Source organism: Pseudopodoces humilis, chromosome 2, assembly GCF_049639895.1.
Source record: "Pseudopodoces humilis isolate 2021_Gansu_Grassland_sample_001 chromosome 2, ASM4963989v1, whole genome shotgun sequence".
NCBI lineage: Eukaryota > Metazoa > Chordata > Aves > Passeriformes > Paridae > Pseudopodoces > Pseudopodoces humilis.
The window spans coordinates 81,419,060-81,443,973 of NC_142201.1; the positions used below are offsets into that span (position 1 = coordinate 81,419,060).

At 38.5% G+C, this 24,914-nt stretch overlaps 1 protein-coding gene across 21 annotated transcripts in view; it reads right to left on the reverse strand.

The window, feature by feature from the left end:
• DLG2 (discs large MAGUK scaffold protein 2) overlaps positions 1 to 24,914 on the reverse strand; it is a 991,421-nt gene that overhangs the window by 76,022 nt on the left and 890,485 nt on the right. For all 21 annotated transcript variants that reach the window (XM_088051071.1, XM_088051059.1, XM_088051060.1 and 18 more), the window contains one exon: positions 13,403 to 13,517. In XM_088051071.1, coding sequence (XP_087907197.1) covers positions 13,403 to 13,517 — 115 coding nt within the window. The remainder of the gene's footprint in view (positions 1 to 13,402; positions 13,518 to 24,914) is intronic.

Consider the following 24,914-nt stretch of genomic DNA (forward strand, 5'->3'; position numbering starts at 1 on the left):
CTCGTGAATTTTTGTTCCAGTACCTTATTAATATGTATGAAGTCAGGGGGAGAGAGAGACTGGATCATCCTTTTCTTAAACCATTTGGGATTTTCTTGCTTATGACACATCATAGGTACAACCAGAGCCTAGGTCATATTGTCCTGAAACTGAAGAATTAGACGTACTCTTCTGATCCTATCAGAAAAACTTCCATTTGGGTTGCAACAAAAAAAACCCCAACCTCTTTTCACACATCAAAATCAGAAATTTCAGATACAATTTGTTGTCAGATTCTTCAGAGTTTCGTGACTTAAATAGTCTGAGATGACTTATTCAAAATTTATTTATCTCCAGTAACTGCAACTGGGTGTCCTACAATAAACAAACAGCTCATTGTAGTGCTCCAGCATCACCCAGTATCTTTCTAACAATCAATCTGTATCTATCAAAATATCTTTAGGCAATATCAAGGCAGAATCTGAGCTTCTCAATTCCAGAATGATACCACTTATCTTCTTAGAGAAAGAACTCATATAGGATGAAAAATTCTTGTGTGCTTTTAATAGGCAGAGATTTTCTAAACAGTAAATTGGAAAAAAATTACTGCTAGCACTAAGATTTTTTGTCTGATCTACGGCAGTTCATGACTCCTTGATTCACTCGACATTACCACTGGTTATATTGAATGCACATGGGGTTTACTGATTTTGTAGAAGACATAATTATTATGGAATGTTTAATAAACAAATTTAGAGAATTTCTCATATTTCATATACTTATCTATCTGTTCTCCCAAAAGACAACAAGATTCCCTTTCAAACTGACGTCCCCAGTTGATCTGGAGTATATTTAGAACTCAAGGCAAGTAGAAAAATGAATGCAAATTTTGTGAAACATGCTGGGGTAGGTAGCGCATTTCCATAGATGGAACACCAAATGTACAACTGCAGCAGCTTAATATTTTATAAAATTTCCTAAAAAAGCAGCACTGAAATCTGAGTATAATTGAAGTGTCCTTTCCTAAAAACTCAAATGCCAACAAAGTAGGGATTTTCCTTTCCTCATCTTAATGCAAATTAGGAGCTGCTGCACTGAAGAAAGGAAATTATAGCAACTAAGAAGTTTAGGGAAAGGAAACTTTAATCCTCATGCATACTGTCCACATTAGAACAGAATATATTCTTATGTCTGTCCAAGCCTGATGTCTTTAGGATGGCAATACAGAGAAATTAAAACTGAAGTAGCTGAAAATCCATCTACCACACAGGGCTTTCATACTCTGTTGAGAAGAAATCAACCCCATTTTCTACAGGCTAAATTCAGCCATGATCCTTGAATTATGCTGGATAATTTTCAAGTTATTAATTCAGTCAATTTGCCTAGTCTTTCGTACTTTCACCATCCTGTCTGATTATTTCTTTTACAACCTTTTTCTCTAGACTTCTTGCAGCCAAAGCTGTTGCAATCCTCATTAAAGGGAAAAATATCTGCTGAATTTTTACCCAGATTTTTCAATTGTTTTGATATTCTTGAAGGAAATCTATAGGTAAGTATTTCTTCACTGAAATGAATGACTATCTGCTGGTGGGGTCTACAGAAAGACAAAGGCAGATAAATTGATCACTGAGGACATTTGAAAGAAAACCCTGTATTTCTAATCATATTCTATTTAAACACATTCTGAATTTTAGCATCGAGCAATAATAAAACTTAAAGTAAATTACAGTCCTGAAGCCATCAATTAAAAGAAGATGATTGCATTAACACAGTAGCTATAATAAAAGGTCATCCTTCTGGGCCTGTGTGAAAGAACAACATATCATCCAGATACTGAAAGAAATTATCAGGCATTTAATGAATGAGGTCAGATTTGCAGGAAAGAATAGTTATTTACCACTAAACCAGTGAAAATCACCTGTCTGCCAGGCTTCATATCTGTTTTGCATGGGAGTTAATAATCTGTGGTTATTGCACCTGCAGGAGGAAATGTGCTGAGCTGTAGACTGCAAATTGAGCCATCATGTTCTAGCAGTAATCACTAGATTTGGCCAGATAGTAAGCCCAACACAGAAATTGATATGAAGTGTCTCATGGTCCACTTCTATTAATTAATATTTTGCTTTTCTTACTGATGTTCTATTTAATTATTAAAGTGTAAGTAGATGAAGAGATTGTCAAAGACTTAACAAGAAAATTTATGTCCAGTTCAGTTTTGCTGAAAGATCTGCTGAAGTTCACAAGCCTTCAAGATGAATCCACACATAAATATCAATGATGAAAGGGGAATTTTGATTTTTATTCTTGGAACATCTCATTATTCTGGCTTGAAACCAGAATAAAGACTGATGACCCTAACTGCAGTCTAGTTAGGATTAACTTAAGCAGACTGAAACCAGTGTAAATCAAATCTGAAGAAGCGCCATGCACTGGAGTCATGCTGTAACTCGTAACTCTAGTTGAGCATTTAGGAACCTATTTCTGACCTTGATAATGTTCCTGTAGCTCATCCTCTTCTCTGTAAAGAAGACCAGGTATGAAATCAGGACCAGTCCAATCATGGACACCAGTGCCATAAACAATATATTGGGATAAATTTGCTATCAAATTAGTAACAAGTGGATGTCATAAAAATGTGTCTGTAATGTAATGTCTGGATGAAACACTGGGCAGAATAACCCTGAGAGCAAATCTACTTTCCAGGACATCTCTCGGGGTGTTACATCCACAGCTTCTCCCTGCAGCAGAGCCTTCTGTCACAACAGCTCTCCATAGATGTGGCAGCACTCTGCCAGCCAGCGTAGAAAAGGAAAAATAACTTTCAATGGTTATAGTGAAAGGGCAATTGCATTTGGAACCTGCAAACCCTGTTAGAAACACTGCTTCTACCGTGTTTCCTGTAGTGCTTCTAAAAATGTTTTTGATACTGTCTAGTCTCAATCTGTTTTCAAGATGGATTTACAAAGATACCTGTTTCCTTGTCCATAAATACATGAAGAAACCATAGACATTTTTCAAATCTAAGCTGTACTTCTACAAGAGTAGTTCCTGAAGTATTCTCAGGAAAATGGAACATGACAGACAAAGTCTGACTGGCTGGGTACAGATGGGAAGAGCAGAAAAGACTGAAATATGGCTTTGCATCTTGAATCATCTGTAAGTAAGTGGCAAAATACTGCTTGATGGCCATTAGGATATGCTTTCATTTTGTCATTGATCACCTATGATCCTTTTCTCTCCAAATTGTCTTACAGGCTCTGCAGAAAGGAGTAATTACTACAGTGGGTATCTGCAGTCTCTACCTCGGTTCTAAAATGTCTCAAGAACACCAAGAGGGAAAAGCCTCTCTGCAGAGATAGTGCTTTTTAAAAGACAAAGATTATAGATCTTTCCAGCTCCCAGAGTGAAATAAATATTGATACTTTCTGGAAATGGGAAGGACAGGTATCATTAGCAGCACACAAAGGTAAAAGCTATTACAACCTGACATAACTAAAATCTAAGTGGTTAGAACTACAAGGTTATAAAAACCCCAAAGCCCTCTACTGTTAAGTAACTTTTTCTGCTCTAATTTTTTCCCAAAGTTTTCAGCTGCTGCCCTCTATGCCAGGACCCTTTTAAACAGCTAGAAAGAAGATGTAGCAGAAATAGCAATGTGTTATTGCCGTCTCTGTAAGCAGTGGTGAAGGAGATATGCTGTGCTAAGCAGGTGTGTTGATAATTGTATCAGCACAATATATTGGGTGAAGGAATGTGGTTGCCCTGATGGTCAATTAAAAAGCATAAGAAGTAGAACTTATGCAAAGTGGATGAATGTTTAATTATTATAATTCCTGTTTGGTGAGGAATGTCTGGCAAAACTCTTCACCAGATAACTCTGCCAGTCTTTCCTTATTTGCTACATTAGTAGATAAAGCAATTAGAGTAAGGAATTTTAGGAGAAAATGAGCCACATATAATCATAATCTTTGCAAGAGAGATGGAGCTGGAGACATGGCAGAATGCAGATGTACACACACATTTATATAGACACACAGAGTTAATCTCTGAAATGATTTTTTACTCCATTTGTTCTGAAATTGAGGCACATTAAGAGAGGATCAAATCCTGCTTGTCAAGACTGGTATACAAGAGGGACAGAGACAGGGTAAGCAGTGCAAGACCTGCTGGGGCTGGCATGTTGAGCTGGCTCCCCTTGGACACCAGCTTTAAGTATTGACTGGCACCACACAAGCACCACTCACAGAAGAAATAGTAAAGTAGCTGCATTTAAACCAGGGTTTACACAACAGCACGTCAGTGAAGCCTGGGAAGACCTGATTAGTACTTTTTTACCTGTTACAAGAGTGAGGTGGCAGGGAATGAGTAAATAGAGTTCCTGAGGAGCTCCTTATGGGCTCCAATTCAAGTAGGCAATTCCCCAGATCCTCCTGGGCTCACCATAGAAATATTGTAGTAATATCTATTTCTAATGAGAAGTAAAAGGGTCAGCAAAGATTACTAGTCCCACTTAGCCTCATCACTTAATTTGGCTGGGCTCCTTCCTCAGAGATGGACTTCCTTGCAGTGAAACTAAGCCTCCTTCTCATTTGTCATTATTGGAAGGAACTTTGCAAATTCCCACTGCCCTTTTCAATAGTGTTATGTCCTGTTTCAAACTGTTCTCAGCTTTGTTTCAACACACCTGATTTGGAGAGCCTGCCTATAGTGGCTTTATGACTTTTGTGTGTAAGATTTCAGGTAGAAAACTCTTCAATAGGGCCAAGCATCTTTCTCTCACACTGATCACGGTGCTGTGTGCAAATGCACATATTTAGATTTCTGACTTTGACTGTATTCACACAAGCTTTTATTTCAATAGGCTTTTGTCTCCGTGTTCATGGTCTAAGCTACTGTCTTGTACTTTTCCAGTTGAGAGCTGCACAAACTGATGGTGTCCTATTATAGCTGTTGACATGGAAACGTAAGCAACTATTTGTTGGATAAGACTGCTATTTCACAGGGAACAGACACAGCTTAAATGCATGTTTTGCTGATTCACTTTCAGCCATTTTAAGCCACAGAGAGTTTATCTTCACTTTAACATCCTCCTCCCCTTCACCAATGGATCATGTTGAGAGTTTCTGCTTAGAAATGAGACTGGAACTGTGTCTATCCTGGTTATAAAAATTTCAAACAAATCATATTCATACATGAGGTAAAGATCTTCATCCTCATCATCTTCTGGCTTGGATATTATTCTAGCTGACACTTTCTAGTCTCTGAAGAAGCAGGCAGTCCCTCTAGGGAATAGAAAAGCACAATATATGTGCAATGAAAAGCTATTAAGGCATCTTCTAAAAAAAGAAAAAGGTGTGCTGCTTCTGTAGAGCAGACATCATGTCAAGCACATTACTTGTTCAGGGACATTATTTTAATAACTCATGAAACAGAACAATATGGAAAATGGCCACACGTGTGTACTACTTACGTCTACTGAAGTTGCTAATAGAAAAGCTGTTTCACACCAGGCATTAATAATGCAGCACTGAGGACATGATTCCCTGTCTCACCCAGTTATTTAAAATAAAACAAGTTTCACTGAAAATATAAAGGTAAGATGATTTAGGCAAGAATGGCTTTGATAAGGAGCAGCTTTACATTCTGTTTTCTATTCTAACCTTTAGGCAGAACGTGTTTTCTCAGATACTGTAGGCTGTGGCTGATTCACACAGGACTCAGTCCTTCCAGGTGCTCAGTACTGCGTATGATAGCTTATAATTTTGAATGCAAAGTAGTCAATGATTTGCAAAGCCACAACCATATTGAAAAAAATCTGCTTTTTGCCCCTTTTTGACACAGCTAGAAAAATGCCCATTGATAAAAGGCTTGCTGAGCTGTTGGTTCATGCTGCAGCTAACAATGCACCATGCCACATCTCTGGGAGGGATCAGCTGAACTCATCACACACCTAAGAGCAGCAGATATGATAAACATGAAGATGTGAAGGAAAGAGATGGTGTCAGATGCAGAGATGAGACTGTTTGACTGATGTGTTTACACATTCAGTTTTCACTCTCCATTAACTGCTTCGTTTTTGTCTGTGAAATGATATGAAGAATTGCAAACAAACATAATTTTTCCTTAAAAATAATTCCTTCCCATTAGTATCATCACTGAAAAAAAAGTAGCAGATGAATAAGAAATGCAGTAACTCTTAGGAAAAACTGTAATAGCTTGTGAGGTAGCTAATAGTTTCAACTGACTACATATCAAATATATAAATTTTCACAGTCCTAGGATATTAGGGACACATATTGTGGTATTTACAGCATTCCATTTTAGGGTGTTTTTTTAGTGGCAGACTGTCATCAAACCATAAACCTGAAAGCCTTTGAATTGCGAGTAGTCCAAGATTAATAATTCTCACATGCATCTTTCAGCTGAGAGTGGCATCAGCATTGTGAGTCTTAGGACACTTCACTTAAGGACCTGTGAAAATTTCACAGGCATAATGTAAAGAAGTGTGAAATCCTTACAGTTCCCACTGACAGTGAGAGGCCACTTAAAAAAAACCCCAGCAAAACAGTTTCTCTCCAGATATTCTCTGTTCTTCAATTTTCAGTTGTAATTTTTAATTTCTCATTTTCTCTGTTCTTAGCAGTGGAATGATGAACATGGTAATTTTTGAAAATGCCTCTAAGCATATAAACAGGTTGAATTTTGTAAGAAAGATTTGCTTTGCCAAAGACAAGAGTTTGTTTCATTTTCCTTTTTCATTTTACAGATAATCACATGTTCTGTAAGCCAGATGCTTTTGTTCTAAACATGAAATTCAACACAATAAATAAAACCTACTAAATTTACTTCCCATTGTATTAGGTCATTCTTGTATTCCAGCATATCCCTCATCCTTCTCAGCTCCTCAGTGTTACTGATAATTAATGCAGACTTGAGTGGACAGTAACTCAGTGATATGGTTCAGCATTTGAATGTTCCCCTGGAGAAAAGGGGGTCACTCATGCAGAGTGACCCTCCTTGCTTTGAAAAATAAAGATTTACATTATTTCCTTGGTTCTGAATCTGAGCAGTTATCACTGAAGCCAGGGAGCACATCTGTGTCAGGAGGATGCAGAAAGGATTCTTATTTTCAGAGAAAGAACCATTAAAAAGTAGTAATTGAATATCCAGAAACTCTTAAGCAGAACATGAAATGAGTGACATTCCAACATTTCCAGTCTGAAAATAAGTTTCAAGTCCAATAAGCCATTTCATAAATTTAGCTTTTATGTGTACCTATCTGGCCATTTCCAAACTTATCTGCATTATGGCATTTATGACACATTTTCTGAATGTATGTTTCCATTCTGTGCTCCAATTTGAACCATTCAATTGCCCAGGAATTTGAGGTAAGTGAAAAAACTGTACTAAAATTCTATTTTCCTCCACTTACTGTTCAGTAAAGGGAATTCTAATAGTTCTATCATGCCATTAAAGTACAGGCATGGCTGTGTAAGCTGTAGCTATTTCTTTTTTAAAACAAAACGAAAAACGTCCAGGTGCCAAGCTCACTCACATTTGCTCTCCAGAAATCTGTACTGACCTACAGTGCTGCAAAACATGAAAAAAACTGCAGTTTGGAGGCTCCCAGACACTGGAGTCATAAACTCATCCAACTTGACAACCATGTGCTGAGTGTATGTGGATCCTCAGAAGTGCTAACTAAAGTGACAAATGAATTCAGAAGGAATCGTGGAGAATAAAAATACGGACAAAAACCCAACCAATTAAACAAGAATCTCAGTGTTTCCATGCTATGTTGCAGAAAAATGCACAGAAAACAGAAGCCTGATGTTATAGCTCCTAAATATGTACACTAACACACACCACGCACACGTGTGTGTGAGAGAGAGAGTAAAAGAGAAAGATTTCTAGTGTGTGAGGGATTCAGGTCACACAACTTGAAGGTCTCTAATACTGATGTTTATATCTCAGCTAATCACCTGAGGCTCCTTCCACTCAACTGTGAGAAAGACATTTTTAGGGCATGATTCGCCTGAGCAATTTTCGATGTCTACTTCTGGATGACATGAATTGTACTCTGAAAGTGCAAAGTGCACTCCACTGACTCAAGAGAGATACTAGGCAACTAGCTTAAGTAAAGATTTTCGCAATATGTATGTGGATAGGGCATGTAATTAACACTAACAAATCTATTTGGATTTTCTTTATATATATATATATACACACACACATACATCTTGCAAAAAATATTCTCTCTCCTTGTAATGAGTATTTAATTTCATACCTCTCTCCAGTTTCCTCAATACCTCCTTCTGAAAACCCTGGTGCAATTATCTCTCCATTGCATTTCTTCTTCCAGACCTACATTCTAGACCTTTCCATCACCCAGTCTTATCTTATCATGTGTTCAGGTTTCACTACCATGAAGTCTCCAAGAATTGCATTTCTCAGGTGGATTTCAGACTGCGTTGCAACCGGCTGTGCAGAGAATTCTGCCCATGGAGCCTTGACCCGATGTTCACCTGCCTGCGGGGGTTCACCGCCTCAAAGAAGACAGGGAGACTGAAGGTGGTTGTAACAGACATTGCATAAAACCTGGATATCAGATTCAATCTTCACAAACTGCCTCAATGAATTTCAGTTGTAGCTATGAAAACTTGAAAACTGAGAATTTCTGTGATCTGTTGAAAATCAAAGTCTCTCTAGTGGAAGATTTCCCTTCCCCTGGCAGGGGTTTGAAACCAAAATCTTCTAACCCAAACCGTCTATGATAAATAAGCAACATGCTAATTTCTAAGTTCAGGAAATTTGTGTAAAGGTGTTTAATACCTAATTGTGCTGGGAATGAGAGTAAACTACCCAGAGTACCTTTGACTTCCCTTGTGCTAAGTCATGATGGCTTCTTCCTCATGGCTCAATAAGAAATGAACCAGAACACATGCATTTTTAACACATAATGCTATGTGTTTTTATAGACCATATCTATCGCAGCTATGAAATGCTTAGCAATAATTCCATTTAGAAGAAGACAAAAATGTAGTGGACTAAGACTTTTTTGCACCATGCACATTTTATATAAATAGTGAATCATGCACTGGAATTAAAAAGGTTGGTTGTGTCTTCATCTTATTGGGAAGAGCCCTTGGGCCCACTTTCCACTGCAGCGTTCTTTGCTGCACAGTGGAGAGGAAGCTCCAGAACCACTTCTTATGATACTGCAGATGGATCCAGTCCTTACCCAGCCCTGATTTCCATCCCCACCTTTACAGCCAACTCTACCATTCACTTGTACTGATATATTTGAAAGTAGTGCTGAAGCTGAAACAGCTGCATTTCAGTAAGCTCAATCAGTCCCTTCATTCACGGCAACAAGGGGCCCTGATGAGGTGAAATCATGTTTGGTCACTGACAGTACTGAACAGACTAAACAGAGAGGTGGCAGTGAGGTGGTGGGGTGTGAAGCTTTAGAGTTATTTCTGCAGAATGATACACCTCCACGGTACCTGGCTGTGGCTTTAGACAACTGGAATTTTTAAATATAAACATTATTTCAGAAGGTGTCTGGTTTGAATAAAGCTTAAATGGTGCAGTGACTGTTTCTTCTAAGCATATCTTACCACTTTTCATCTGTAAACTAAAATCAGACTCTAAGACGACAGTTTTGGATGCCAGGTAATTCCTGAAAACTTTTTCTTTGCATGTATAGTAGCAATTACTGAAGCATCTGCTCTTGTCCTCAGAAATCTAACACAAGTACTTTAATCTCAGGAATAATCTAGTAAAACAACAGGAAAACTGCTTAAGTTCTCAGTTTCCTCCAAAGCTTAGAAGTTAAAGTTTCAGTGACTGCTCCAATTCACCAAACTTCTTAAAGGACTGTATTTCTCTGATGCTTAACCCTTCAACATGTTACATAGCCCATGAGTTAAATAAGGTGATCTGGCATTTCCTAGGAGTAGCAAAGTAACCATAAGTAACCTAAAAAATTTGAGTATTGAAATGAACCTAGAATGAAAAAGCAAAGCATGTATTTGTTTCAAGACAAACAAATACATAATCCTACAAGACCAGATTTTAAAAACTTGAGCTAAAAAGACAAAAAAAAAGACACAAATGTGCATAAGACCCTGCTATGCATGTATATAGCACAGCATTTAGCTGGTGATGGGTTTGTTTACTTTCCTTGTTGATCATGACCCGATGATTGAATTCCAATGATTTAAAAATGCTAAGCAGATTTTTTTTAGTCTATAATTGCAGTTAGTGAATTCAATTTAAGTTCATTCACTTTCACCACCAAATAAAGCATGTATAATAACATTTTCTACATTTCCTCACTCTCTGCATTTCTTCCTGTATTTCTTTTCCTCAACAGATCTAGTGACAAAGAGGTTGTGGGCTCTCAAAAGGACTAAAAGTATTTCCTACTGCTCCATCCTCCCCTGGAGTTTCATACTTTGCCTTTAGTGTTGTGGACTTTCTGATGTTGTCCCAAACACAGATACAAGGTCTGTGATACAAAATCAACAGGTAGTACTGAAAAAAATAACTCAGGAAATTAATGGGAAATATTCCAGGAGACATCAGAGAGACAGACTGGGATAAAGAAAGAAAAAAAATAATATAAATCTGAAACACCAGAGTATGCAGAGATAAAAGATCATGTCAAAGAGCTACACAATTTTTCTGAACAAATAATTCTTGATCTCCTTCCTGTGTTGTTTACACTCCTGAAGTGAGATTTCTAACTGCTTTCAGCCACCTACTCACGGTCCTACATTCAACCCTTTAACCACATACTACATTTTGCCTCACTTAATTTTATATAGCTTCTTTCACATATCTCAGTGCTATACTTTTTTAATAGGGGTTGGATGGAGAAATCACAGACTGTAAGGTAAAGAAGCAAACCCTGCATCCAGTGAACCCCACATCCACTGGCATAACTGTAGCTTTACTTTTTCTCACTCTCTTTTGTTGGCTTTCCTATGAGCAGGTAATGACACTCATTTTCAATTATTACAACCTATCTGGATCTTAATTTATTTCTTTGTGTTACCTAAAATATAGTGATTTGCTTCAATTCAGCTTTCTGCTTAAAAAATAACCGTGCTTGCCATTCTCAATGAAGGACAGCAAAATCACTACATCCCAAAGAAAGGAAAACAGCAAACTTGAATCATAAACTTGGCATTACACTAAAGACTTACAACAACATATGGTCATTTGCCTCTAGCTCTCTTGCACATGCTGACTAAAATAATCCATTGAAACAGAAATGTCCTGAGTTGTAAGAATAGAAACCGATTGCTAGATCTGAGCTTTTTACATGGGCCCTGCCTGTAAAGAGGATCCACAAAGAGAAAATTTTCATCTCTGAAAACGAGCACATTTCTGAGCCTGGACTTATTTTTCCTTATCGCCTAACAGAGACATAAGCTAGCTTTGTAATTAGTGTATGTGAATTGAACTGACAGTGACAGGCACAAGGCTGCAGGTGCTACCGCGCTACAGGCGCGTTATGGTAATAGGTGAGATACAGAGCCTCTCAAACAGGCTGCTCAGACATGGACACAGCCAACTGTGTGGGTCTGAGAGAAAAAAGTAAATGCTAACAAAAGCGACTGAGGCTTGTGAGGTTTTCTGCTTCAGAGGTTTGGGGCATTCGTTGGAACAACTGTGGAATAAAAGAACAGGTTTTGCATTTGTAGTTTGGGAAATGCCATTTAGATAAGCAGCTAAGACATCAAAGGCTCCTGCAGTGAAGCACCAGGGCATAGCAGCTTAGTGAGACAGACCATAGCCAGAATTCATGAACTAGTAGAAAACCAGGCTCATCAGTGCACACAGAGCACTGTACAGAAGAGCTAGTCTAGACCAGATGCAGCACAGATACCTCAGCTTGGCTCAGAGTGCAAGTTAATAAGCCTCAGCTCTCAGCAGAGCTTACCAGGTCAATGCTCATACAGGGGAGGATCAAGCTTTGTTGCAGTTCAAACTGCAGTAAGGTGTTCAGGGCCCTGGTGTTAGCCCTTTATGTGTACACCTCAATTAACCTGCAGCTGCTGGCTCAGGCTTCTCACACCATTACTCCCTACATTTTGGGTTCCTAGCTTATCTCGAGAAAGGAAGCTTGGATCTATCCTTACACACACAATTGTAGCTTTTCATAAAATGCAAATTCAGGGAGCTGACCAAAGCCCTTGACAATAAAGCCACCCTGTTTGGTCTGGAAAAAAACCTACTTCAGGTCAGAGAAGGTTAGAGATGCATTGGAAACCTCAACACTTCTAATCTGACCTTGCCCAACAGCAACATCACTGATAAGAGCGATCCATGTCCCTTCAGTCATTGCTCTTTCTGACAGCAGTACCAATTAGTGCTTCATGTGGTTGTTGCCCATTAGAACAAGACCCTTCATGCTAACATTTAAGTTTTCCTTTCCTTCTGTGCTACCTTACTCCTTCACGCTGAGAGCATAATGACAAAATGTAGAATTTAGCCTTAATTGGATCTCTGCAATGTTATCACCTGAATTAGCTCCCCTGTGAATAATTATCACTGCCTAGAGGCTGACAAATTGCTTCCCTCTACTTCATGATTGTCAGGAATTTCAAATTATATGCTGAGCATGGGGAGGATAGAGGGGGCAAAGGGGAGAAGAAAAATTAAAGCCTAGAGAAGCTTAATTATTAAGATTATTAAAATACTTGACAGAGTCCCATAATCTCCATGAGTCCCAAAAGGGGAGAGTGACAGCAAAAATTTTGCTGGGGCAATTGGGCAACAATCCAGTCTGACAACAGACTCGTACAGTCAAAGTGAAACTACAGCCACTGCTCCCAGTAAATTACAAAGGTAATTCCTTTGCTATTCACTACCCCATTTAAGCTATGGACAGCCGCTTGTTTAACATCTCATCTACATGTTTCATCTTGCTAGGTAGATGGCAAATTCTTTGCAGTATAGACTGATAGAAGCATAAACATATGTGAGGTGATAGTAGCAGATTGCCATGCATTTAGAGTAGCATATAAGAGTTTGAGTTTTGCAAGAAAAAGGTTTTGGCAAAAAGGTGCTCTTCCTGAGAACACTCATTCCACATCTGGGCAAGACCTCACACAGAAACACAGTGTGTCATTACTCCACAGTATCCATTTCAGATATTGACAGAGCTAAGAAATGTTCATCTCATAAACCCAAATCACTATAAAAGTGTAATGCTCTTTGCACATTACTTGAATTGGTCAAATAGGGCTTTTATCCAATTTTCTCATTAATGATGCTGTGCCTGAAAGATGGATCCATTTCTCAGTTCATTTCAAGGCAGTTCCTCTGACTTCTTTCCCACCTTGCCAAACCAACAACACACGTCAGGTAGCTGCTGACATATTCCCAAGAGAAGGCTCTTCCTGCTTACCTGACATACAGTGACCTCTTCTGATTAGTCCTCAGGGAGCCAGACCCAGAACTCATGCTGTGATTCATCATCTGCTCACGCAGGTCATGGATTTTTGCCTCAAATCGAGCGTACTCTAAGGAGATAAGAAAACCCCAGAGAATAAAGATATTTTAGTTTTCTTGACCTATATAATCATTAGGGCTGCTAAATGCAAATTAACATTAAATTAACGAGTGTAAGGCAAGTCTTGAAAATTGAGGTCTAATAGAACCTTGAATTAATGTATTATCTTAGGTAAATATATGCCCTTTTTATTGTGGTACCTGAACATTTCAACACTGGCTAGGTGAGGAATCAGATATCTAGACTCACAGTCCTGCAGTTTCAGGAAAGGAAAAGAGGTTTAAAGTGTGTTAACAAATATTTTCCAGTCTGTGGAAGGGATGTTGAAAGCAATTTTCCACTGTATCTTTCCTCCTTCCAAACAATGTGATACCTTGCTAGGGTCAGTGGGACAGTGCACTGAAGGCCAAGCAATTACTGTAAAATCCCATCACAATGAAGGAGATATTTCCATGTACAATTATCCCCAAAGCGGCTGGAAAATCATTGTATGAGCAATTAGCCACCTTTTTTACACTGCCCTCTGAGGCTTGGGCTCGGTTTCTTTTGAATAGGTGGAGACATATCTGGGTCTCAGGGTGGGTGATCCCAGAAACTCCAAACCTAAGCTGCATAACAATGGCACAGAACTCTTCCCTCCCCAACTCATCCACGTCCATAGTTCTACTGGTGGCTCTGCAAAATGTTGTGACCTGCTGCCCAGCAACATGGGATCAGCTGGAGCTGTATCACTTGGATTTGAGACTCCTCCCTGACAGGACACAGCCTCATCAAAGGTCCCTCCAGCTGCCATGTTCCCCTTGCTCATTGTGTGACCCAATGGGCTGAGCTTTGGTTTGTAAGAAGAAATGTTGAGGTTTTGGAGACAAGCTCTAATTCCTTGAATTTGAGAACCTCCAGCAGCACAGAGAGCCATAATTCAACACAAACTCAGGAAATCTACTGATGTGAGCTATAAGACTAAGCTGAGGGGGTGTAGAAAATACATTTCAGTGAGTCAGTGACGCTTTAAAGAGTAAGATATTGCAGACTGATGCCAGAAAAGAGAAGATGGTGTTCCCTGCACCTCAATGTTTTATTTCACTGATGCCTTCAAAAGAAAGGTCCCTTTCCCCACAGCAAGACTAAAGCAGAAGTGAAACCAACACAAGGTTTCCTCCCTCAAAGGATGAAGGTACATTCCACCAGGTCCCACTACCTTCCAGCTTAAGCAAATAAACCTTTACAGTCCATTTATTACCCATTGGTCTGCATCTTGTTTGTTGCTCTCTGAGCTACATAAAAATGCTGTAAGACAGCAACATTCACATTTTTCTCCCTGAAGAACTCAGCATTATTTTTGTTTGATCATTTGCTGTTCCTACTGGCTCAGTTCCAGTATGTCTAGATGCTTTGCAACAACTAATTCTTTTTATTCTATGCACTCTACATTTTCATTGGATAATAACACCTGACCTTTCCAAGATCCCACATTTTGCATAGACACTAGCCACCTTCAAGTTGGTTTAGAAGAATGGTTTGATTTGGTGTTTTGTATTTGGGTTTTTTCCCCCTCCTTCTCTCTTGACACATTTTGCCTCCTTTTCCACTGAGCTTCCTTGGCATTATCTACTCAGTCTGCTAAGTGACAGTGGCTACTTTGCTCGTCAGCTGGGAAGCACTGCTGTGGTATAAGACTCTTCAGTCTTCCCACATACCTATGACTTCACTGACTGCAACCGAAATTCTGTATGTCAGGAGAAGAGAAACTCCTACATGCAGACTGCATTTTAGATTTATTCTGTAGCTTGTTTCTTGCTCATTTCTTTCACCTAGAGTACATCTTTAAACTTAGAAATTTAAAAGCGCAAATTGTCAGTGGAACTAAGGCTCCTAGAAATTCATCTTGTTTTTTTTTTAAAGTGGAGTTTAGTTTTGAAGTGTTTATCCCAGTGTAGGATTTAAGTTTGCTCCATGTGAGTCATATTTGTTCTAATCTCCTGCTTTAGAATTTATTTAGTAAATAATCATCTTCTGAGCAAAGCTTTGTTTAGCTTATATTTCATTAAAACGAATCTAACATTTCTTCTTGGCAAATAGGAAAGGTGACCTTAAGGACCAAACCTTGCATTTCTCTTCCTCATACAGTATCAGTCCTACACAAATAGACAAAACATTACAACTGTAAGGCTTGTTACTAGCTCTCTTTCATTTATGGTGGATACACTGAAGAAGACAGTAAACATACACTATAATTCAACTTCTTTAACATTTTACATCTGGGCAACTCCAAGGATATGAATGATCTACAGCAGAGCAACTTTCTCTTTAATAAGCATACCCATCCCAGGCTGACTCTGTATGTAAGGTGTGGGAGTAACTCCCAGATTTAGACACCAATCTGGAGAGTGAGAAGAGAGGACTGCAAATCTGATTTTCTCTAGCACAGAATCCAGCAATTTGCAACTTGAACATCAGATACTCAAATGACTACAGCTTGGTCAGATGATGGTATTATCTCTTGTGTTCTGACTTTAGAGCACACTTGTAATTTAACCAATTTTAACTGTCTTTAAACTTATTCTGAGTTCAAGAATCTTTCTCTTTCTGGGAGATCTCTTGAAATCACAAGACATGCTAAAAATTGTCTAATAAGTGTGTGATGGAAGCTCAAGGCTCAAGGTCCTCTTCCCTGCTTGATACCAAAAATATCTGAAAAATACTGAAGTACAAATGATATTCTTTTACTTTGTTCCTTGAGATGTTTTTTGCTATGGATTTTAATACATAGATAATTTGAAAAAAACCCAAACTTATGGGACTGCATTTTCCTACTGCACATTCTTCACTTTTTTTTGGTAAAAAATACTGAAATGTACACTGGTCCCTTCCTCCTGGCAAATGCCCAGGCCAAAAATTGCATGACCATCAATGCAGCAATATTTAACTCAGTTCAGATCTGTTTCTTTAATCTCAGTCCTCCTAGATCTCCTACTGATTCCTAGATACTACAGTGACAGATGCATTTGAAATGTGAACAGAAAAAGAAACAGTGATGCTCTGCCATCAGAACTGCTGTGATAGTTCTGCCTACTGGGAAAGAGTCCTTTTTTCTTAACACTTCTTTGTACGTTGGGTCATTCCAGGCGAGCTGTCTCCTAGTAGCTTTGCATTTGTTAGGTGTGAAAAAGGACAGTGCTGAAGTCCAGAAAAGTACTTAATGGTTCCTTCAAATTCAGCACTGAATCTAAACCACACACTTTCAAGGCTCCTAAACAATTAAAAGGACACTGAGGTTGTGACATACTAACAAAAAATACAGTCAAAGCTGATTCACTAATTTCGTGGTCTTTGAAGAAAGGGAGAACAAAGAACGTGTTGCTACTGGAAATGCTTCATTAGCAAAACTTCCCAAATTTGACTTATTAAAATCCATCTGCGAAGTTCCTACCTGTTGCCTGATTTAGTAATGATTTAACAACTCTGGTATCTTAAGAATCTGATAAAGCTAAACATTCGGCTAGAAAGGCAAATGGGTGAGCAAACTGTAACCTATATTATTTCTGGGGTCAGAACTGATGATACAACGATTTGTGCTGGCCTGTGGCTCTGGGATTGTTGCTGTAAAAAGGGGAAATGGAGTGGAGGGACGTGTTTGTTCATACACCAGTTTAGAGCTGGGGCTCATGGCAGGGTAGGCAGACCTGAATTTGATTGTCCCAAAGACACAGATAGGACTGATTTCCCCTGGAAAGCTGGTGGCACTGAATGCAGGAGAGGAGAGTGCTGCTGTGAGGAGTGGCCCAGCTACAGGGAGAGCAGGACCAACTTTCAGGGCTCTGGAAATGCTGCCACAGGCAAATCCCCATTTTGCCAAGAGTCTGTTTTCTAATGTTGGCTCCACTCAGCTGTCTGGTCAGGGAGGAGGCAGAGAAGAGCCAGCTTGAATGGCTACAATATGAAGTTCCCCCAAGCTAACCAAGACCAAACCAGCACATTTATCAAACAAAGACACCAGTTTGAATAACTAATGTTTGCCAGCTTCACACAGGCAAATAAACAGAATAAATGGACAGGGAGCTGGTGATTTTCCTTCCACCTCATTCCAACACCTTGCCAAGTGCTATATCTGGGACTCACTCTAACCTTCAAATATTGATGCAATCCTTTCCATTCCAAAGTACTTGGACATGTTGAAAGGCCTGGATAGATCTTTGGGAGTAAACTTCAAACACCCTGAAGCTTCTCCTTAGGTCACATACTGAAAATCAAGGCAAATGGCCAATCCTGTTAAAAAAACATCTAAAACCTCAAATTCAAAGTGATATACTTCATGCTTAGCTGACCAAGACCAAAAAACTGTGATCTACAAAATCTTGACTAATCCACTTTGGTATCTCAGGGGATGCAGATACCCAAATTTTTGCTGCTGAAGTGATTTAGATACCTAAAATCCTGCCAACTCATCTACACACTGTGCAAGTGGAGACCTATGTGGTGGGAAGGAATTGCTTTAACACACAGATACCCCTCCCTTTTGAGCTTCCTGTTGACTCCCTTTGGTGGTCCATGGTCACACTTGGTATGTGAACTTTTGTGAATCTGATTACTTAACACTTAAGTCTCTCCAAATGTCATAAGTCTCTCCAAATATCGTGAGTTTGTGAGATTTGTGATGGATGCAAAGAAAATAAGGACAGTTTGGGATGAGTTTTGCTGTGATGTCCTTTCATATACATGGAGGAAGAACGATTTATATTGAAATTTTAGTTTAAAAATTTTCAAAGTGAGTTCATAAACTGCCTAAAAGACTGAGGATACAAAAAATACTTGAGAACACCAGAAAGCTCCTTGAAGTCTTAAATGCTTTTGGGAACCAAAAAATGAATGCAAGAAATTTTACCTCAAAATCAAATAATTTCTGAATATAAAAATAGCAAAGAGGGAAATATTATATCTTACGGCTTGACGCTACTTTTTGGTTATAGAAATAAAGAATAGCTATCTTAAATGAATAAATATTCTGCAGCTTTTGTGTGATCAAAAGTTGCAGAATTTTACAAAGCTACACCACTGTTATTTTTCACTTTTATGTTTATAACAAAGATTGTAGTATTGATTGAATTTAGAGAACATGATAACAAAAAAAGCCCTGATCCTACAAGTAAAGCATAGTTATGAAACTGAAATGCTGACATATGATACAATAGTGAAAATAACAGTTCAGCAGCCCAGTCCATGTCTTTATCACTTGAACATTTTTAGTGCTGGGCCCTTTAGAGAGATAGTAATTCTTTCTGCAGTAGCAGAATTGTTTTCTACACAAGTCTCTTTGCTCCCAGATGATAAAAGATTTGCTAAAAAGTAGAAATTCAAAAATGGAAAGTAAAACTTGAATTGACCAATTTTAACAGGCTACATGGCTTAAAAAAACCAAACCCAAACCACAAAACACAAGCAAAACAGGAAGGCATAATTAGAGAACTTTATAATCTCAAAAAAAGTATGTTGAATAGCTCTAGAAACTATAATAAAGGAAGATCTGCCAGATCAGTTTCTCTGTCAATAGCAATTGGGCATAATTCTAGTTGATTCAGGCCAGCTTAAACCGTCTGAGATTTTTCTTCCGTTCTGTTTATGGGAACACAAACCGTATGCTTCAATGGTAAGTCATGAACTTAGTACCTTGGACATCTGAGACAGTGATGTGCACAACACTGTGATCATACTATTATTTATGCTATTTATGTAAGTATATTTTTTCCTTTGCCTCCTCTTAGTCTTGGCTTAATAGTGTAAGATTTAAAATAATACACATTTCTTCCTCAAGTGAGTGTTCTTCCATTTCTGTCCTTTGCCCAGTGCTGCCCAGTCACCACTGGTTTTATACTTGGAGGTGAGGGAGGTGAGAGGAAGATGAGCAGACCAGCATCAAGACTTGCGAGAACTGGGTCTGGTTCTGCTTTTCCACAGATTTACAGTGTGAAGCTGCGTGAGTCAGAACGAGTAACTCTCATCATACTGTGACAGCTATGGCTCCTGGATTAACACTGTGTCTTTGACTATGCCTGCCAAGGACCCAGAATCCCACAGCCCTGGAAACCTTTGAAACTGCTATAATACACATTGAAAGAGTGTGCAAAAAGACATGAACTGATAATTTGAGTACTTTATGTCTTCTCTTTGGAATATTTTTTTTTTAGTCAATTTCGTGGCTGAAAGTATCTTTTTTATATGATTAGGGGTTCAATTCTATAGCTGCCTGATGCTGCAAACATTCACACAGCAGGATAATGATGGTGAAAAATCATTGTGGTAATTTTGTAAGAAACAAACAATCTAACAAACAAGCAATGGTTAGGTACAGTTCACTGTACCTTTGGTTCTTTTATCAGCCTCTGCCATGTCTGGCATTGGCCACTGCCAGGGACATAGCTCTGTACAAGACTGGCTTTGGATTTTATATTTTATCCTAAATGCTATGCTTTTAATAAGTCCAAAAAATCAGTTAGATTTTCTATCCGCTACATTCATGACTCAACAGGAAAGTAAATGCACACAGTTTTGATGCAGCACTGGCCTTATTGACTGGAGAGAGTGCTGCTCAAAAAGCCTTGCTCCATTCATGGTGCACTGCGTAACAGAACAAGTGATGCTGCTATTTCTTATCAGTCATATAGTTCCCTTGAGCTCACTCAAAGGAAATGAAAAACACAGATTTCAATACTGAGGAAGGGAAGACACATTTACATTTTGTTAGGTTTTATTACTTTGACTATATCTACCTGTTTTTATTGAAATATTTTCCATACCCCTTTTCAGGAACCTTTCAATATTAATGAAACAGGCATGCTTACTGATTTTACTGATTACTTTGCGCTTTAAAACTTAAGCACGGTAAGGCTATTAACATCTTTATTCTTTGATATTGGTTGGTTGTCTTCTTTTACCAATATACAAGTATTTACATTTCAGTCTGTCTTCTAATTAAAAGTTCACCCTATATATTTGATCTGCAACTGGATTCATTGCCTTAATATCACCACTAAATCTATTTTATTTTGTTTTGTTCCTGAATCTAATGCTTTATCCATGTGTTGCACCATTAGATACAGCCTTAATTTTGTGTTTGTTGTGAATGGAAATACCCATAAAACATATCTTCCTTCCATGATACCTTCAGGTGACTAATAACATGTTCTACTTCTAGTCACAGGGAATATAATTCCAAGCCAAAGCAGTCTCTACAAGTTTTAGATTCAAAGAATCTAAATGTTCCTCATAATGAAAGGGATGTACTAAAATAAATCAAGCTATTACTGAGCAACAGGGACTATGTATCCTACTGAGCTGTTATTCTACCTGCTCCCTTAAAGCCAATCCTTGCTTCAGGAAGTGTCATCTTGGACCTTCTCCGATGGAAATTTCTGCAATTTCTTCCAACCACTGAAGAAAAATCCAAGCAATTCAACAGCTTTTGAAAATAACCCCTCACAAGACTTGGCACAAGACTTTGAGGAGCTTTATCCTGCACTGGATTTTACTGCATTCTCAAAAAATTACCTCCTTGTTATTTTGATGGATGTACCCTGAACTAAACAGGACTGTACTGTCCGTGGCACTCTTTCAAGCTCCCTGAGGCTTAGACTGAGCTAACATTTTGGATAATGTTGTATGTACACATGTCCAAGAAGGAGCAAGGCAAATTAAAAGCAGAGTTTCACATGGTCTGCCTTGGCAGCACAGTGTGAAATCTTGGAAAAGTTGGACACATCTCCTCAGCCTGGAATCCAACTTGCGCAGCCATGCTCACCCAGCAGAGCAGCTTATGTCTCATTAACCTTGATAGCTCTGTAGGAATTACTGTTTTGTACAGTGCAGACACATTTCAAGATATTTCTGGTGTTTTAGGCACAAAGTGACTCTGTCAAGGTGAAAAAAAAAAAAAAAAAAGTAGCACTTCCCTGCCTCGGAATTCTGTTTCTTCAACAAATATTTATGTGAGATGTTGCAAAGGAACAAAACCTACTTTCTATTAATAGCTAAGCTAATTCATTTAGCGATTTTATCACTTCAGGCTAGTGGTGGAAGACCATATTTTCAGACATTTATTCAATTTCCACAATTCCCCATCCAAAATCATTGCCCTGGGGCATTTGTTACTTATTATTTTTGCTTCATTGCTTTTTTTTTCTTGCTTCTGCTTTTTACCAAGCATAGTTTCATTTCTTGAGAGCTGAGCATCTTACACTGATGTCTTAACGAAGATGCTGGCTTAGCTTGCTTAAGACATGAGTTGGCACAAAGAAACAACGCACAGCTGACCATTTCTGGAGTTTTCCAGGCCTGCCAGTACTGGGAAGGCAGTTTGATAGACCCAGTTAACCCTGTAACTTCATTGGGTACGAATTTGTCTTTTCTAGACTTGTAAATGATAGCAAATGATTCCTACCTAACTTCAGTTGTTTATAAATTTTCTCCTGAGTGTCCCACCTGCCAGCTGTGTGGTTCATGTGAGTGTTCCCAACCCCCTTTCAATAAAAATGGATGGTGTTAGCCTGGGTACTCTATTTACACTAACCTGGCTGAGTGTGACTGATCCAGAATGGAAAGAACTCTGACACAAATATATGGATACAGAGCTGGGAGCACACTGGTGCAGATGGCATCTGCCCCAACACTGCTGTATGCAGAAGATGCCACCTTGTACTACACTGTGCTGGGAAAAGAGGAAAAAGGTACAATCCCACTTCGTCATCTCCGGAAACAACAGCAACTTAATGTGACTAAGGAGGCACAGGATCCATCTAGGAATTACGTGAGAAACTTTTGGAAATAAAATGAAACGTAGCTCAGTCTGACCTGGATAATTTTTAGACAAAAATGAAACAAAGGAGACACTGCTTAATCAGGGATCAAAATTCCCAGGTGAACTTCTGTGAAAATTTATACAAAATCTTTCACAGCTATAGGACATCATATGCTAGTTTTGTACTTACACTTCACGAAATTCTGATATACTCAGAGTGGGAAGAGATAAAAAAGAGGTTCTTAAAAGAGACTTTTGGAAAAAAAAGGTTTCTTGCTGAAAATAGAGTGATGTGGAAGCTAATGTGATTATATTAATTCCATAAATAAGCATAAAAGTTGTAGTTTATAGTAAAAAAACAAAAAAAACAACCCACAAATCATTTAACATCGTCACAAGCCAAAGCAGAAAATTAAACAGTAGCAAGAATACCAGGACAGCCTTACAGACCACCAAAAATACAGAGAACAGAAGGAACATCAGTAACAGAAACAGATACACTGTGCCAAATACTTGGCAAAAGTATTATGAAAATAAATACGAATATACTTTAGGCTGAACTGTTTTGCTATTATGATTAATACAATTTCCTAACACTGGAAATGCCATTAATAAATGATTCACTCCTTGATTTCAAAATCTGCCAGGTAAAAATTACCTCCCCCTGTTACTGCCTCTTTCCTACACTCAGCTGCGCTGCTCTTCCAGTCAAGGATATCTTCAGCCATCTCCTAAGGTTGTCTGGAACACTACTGAATTAAAAAGTAGAATTCAGCAAAGACTGGAAACAAAACTATCCATTTTTGCCATTTAAAAAAAAAAACCCTTAAAACAATCCCAAATATCCTGAACAAAAGAAAAAAAAAAGGAAAAAAAACATTCCCATTTGTGTATTGATCTTTTCTAAGAGGCAATATTGAGAGCAGCTGCAGAATCGTTTAGTTTGTTAGAGCTTCCTGATTAAAGGGGGATTACTGTTTCTCATACAAACAGGTTATAGGGAATGGTTCAGCACATTACAAGCTTGAATGAATTTAAACAAGAAAAATACATATATTACCTCAGGGTAAGTCATGCTTCCTGTATCCTTCTTAGCTTATTACAGGGAATATTTTAAGTCCTCTGCAGTATGTTGTGCACTGGTCCACTAATTAGAAATTGAGGGTATAGCTGTGGCCTGGATGCTCAGAAATGCTCTGAGCATCAGATCATTTAAAACTGGACTAATGTCTGACAAAGCACTGTAATACCAGTAAATGCCTTGCAATTACTGCTGGTATCATTGACCATTGACCATTCACAGAACCACCAAAACCCACCCATATGGCATAAAACAACTGAAAAAGGTTTCCTTTATCAAGTCCAAGTCCTGCTTTTACAGAAAAACAAACCCTAAAATACTGTGCACAAACTGTTCAAATACATTCCTACAATAAGTTCCATATTGGCATTTCACAGCTGTTGGAAGGCCACTCAGAGCACCCAATTCTCAAATTGGTAGACTTATTCTTCTAGCTGAACACGGCTGAAGCTGACTTAATTGGCTTTTACCCCAGCACACTTCCTCTGTGTAAATTGGTCTTTTCCATTGTACATTGAGTCTCATGGCAGATTTAGAGAGAAAAACACAACTTCACCCATCCATTTCCATTTTGCTGAATAAACAATCCACCCTTAGTTAACAAAGAAAATGTCAGAGTCAGTCCTACAGGAAGCAGATCTTTGCTGTCTCCCTGCTGTGCTGGTGAGCCACGTTACAGACAAGGCTTATAGATCAATAGAAAATGGAAGCGCTGAAAGCTTCCCACCTGATATCCAGGCTTCTTATATTCTTTCATGATTCTGACAAGCATCTCAGAATAAGAATGGCAACCTCTACAGCTTTTCCCAAGGACCAGTTGTTTGTTCTCTGGAGTAAGTAAATACTTTGTTATCCTTATGTGATTAGTTTATCAATGATTTCCTTACAGGAGTCAGTTTAATTCATATCTATCTATCTATCTATCTATCTATCTATCTATCTATCTATCTATCTATCTATCTAATCTATCTATCTATCTAATCTATCTATCTATCTAATCTCAGGCTGGTTTCTCCAAAGCTCTCTGACTTTCTGCTTCACTGCTTGTAAGTGTTTAGGACGATCCAGGTAGGGAAAAGCAGCAGATGAAGATGATCCAAAGATGATGCTTATGATGTTTATGATTAAACAGCTTTTAGCACTGAAAAATGTCACATCCATACAGCTTTTGGAGACAGTTTGGACAGGAATGATCAAAACCAATAAACACTTCAGAAATGTTTTTGACAATGATGAATGATTTAAGTTTCCTATACAGACTCTTCCAAGAAAGAGATGTACTCAGATCAAACAAGAGAATCAGGCAAGATCATCTGGGAGTGTATTATGGTCTGGGATTTGTGATCAAGTCCCTAAATGTTGTCTGTGCTGGGACAATTGACTGCACCTTCTGAAGCAGATTTAGCTCACACTGCAATGCTAAAGGGCTGTATCAAATTGCACTGCCTAGCATTTTCCAAGGACAAACAGGACTTTCTTAGATGGATGCCAGGCACCAGGAACTTGCAACTGAAGCATGAGCCAGATTTCTCAAAAGT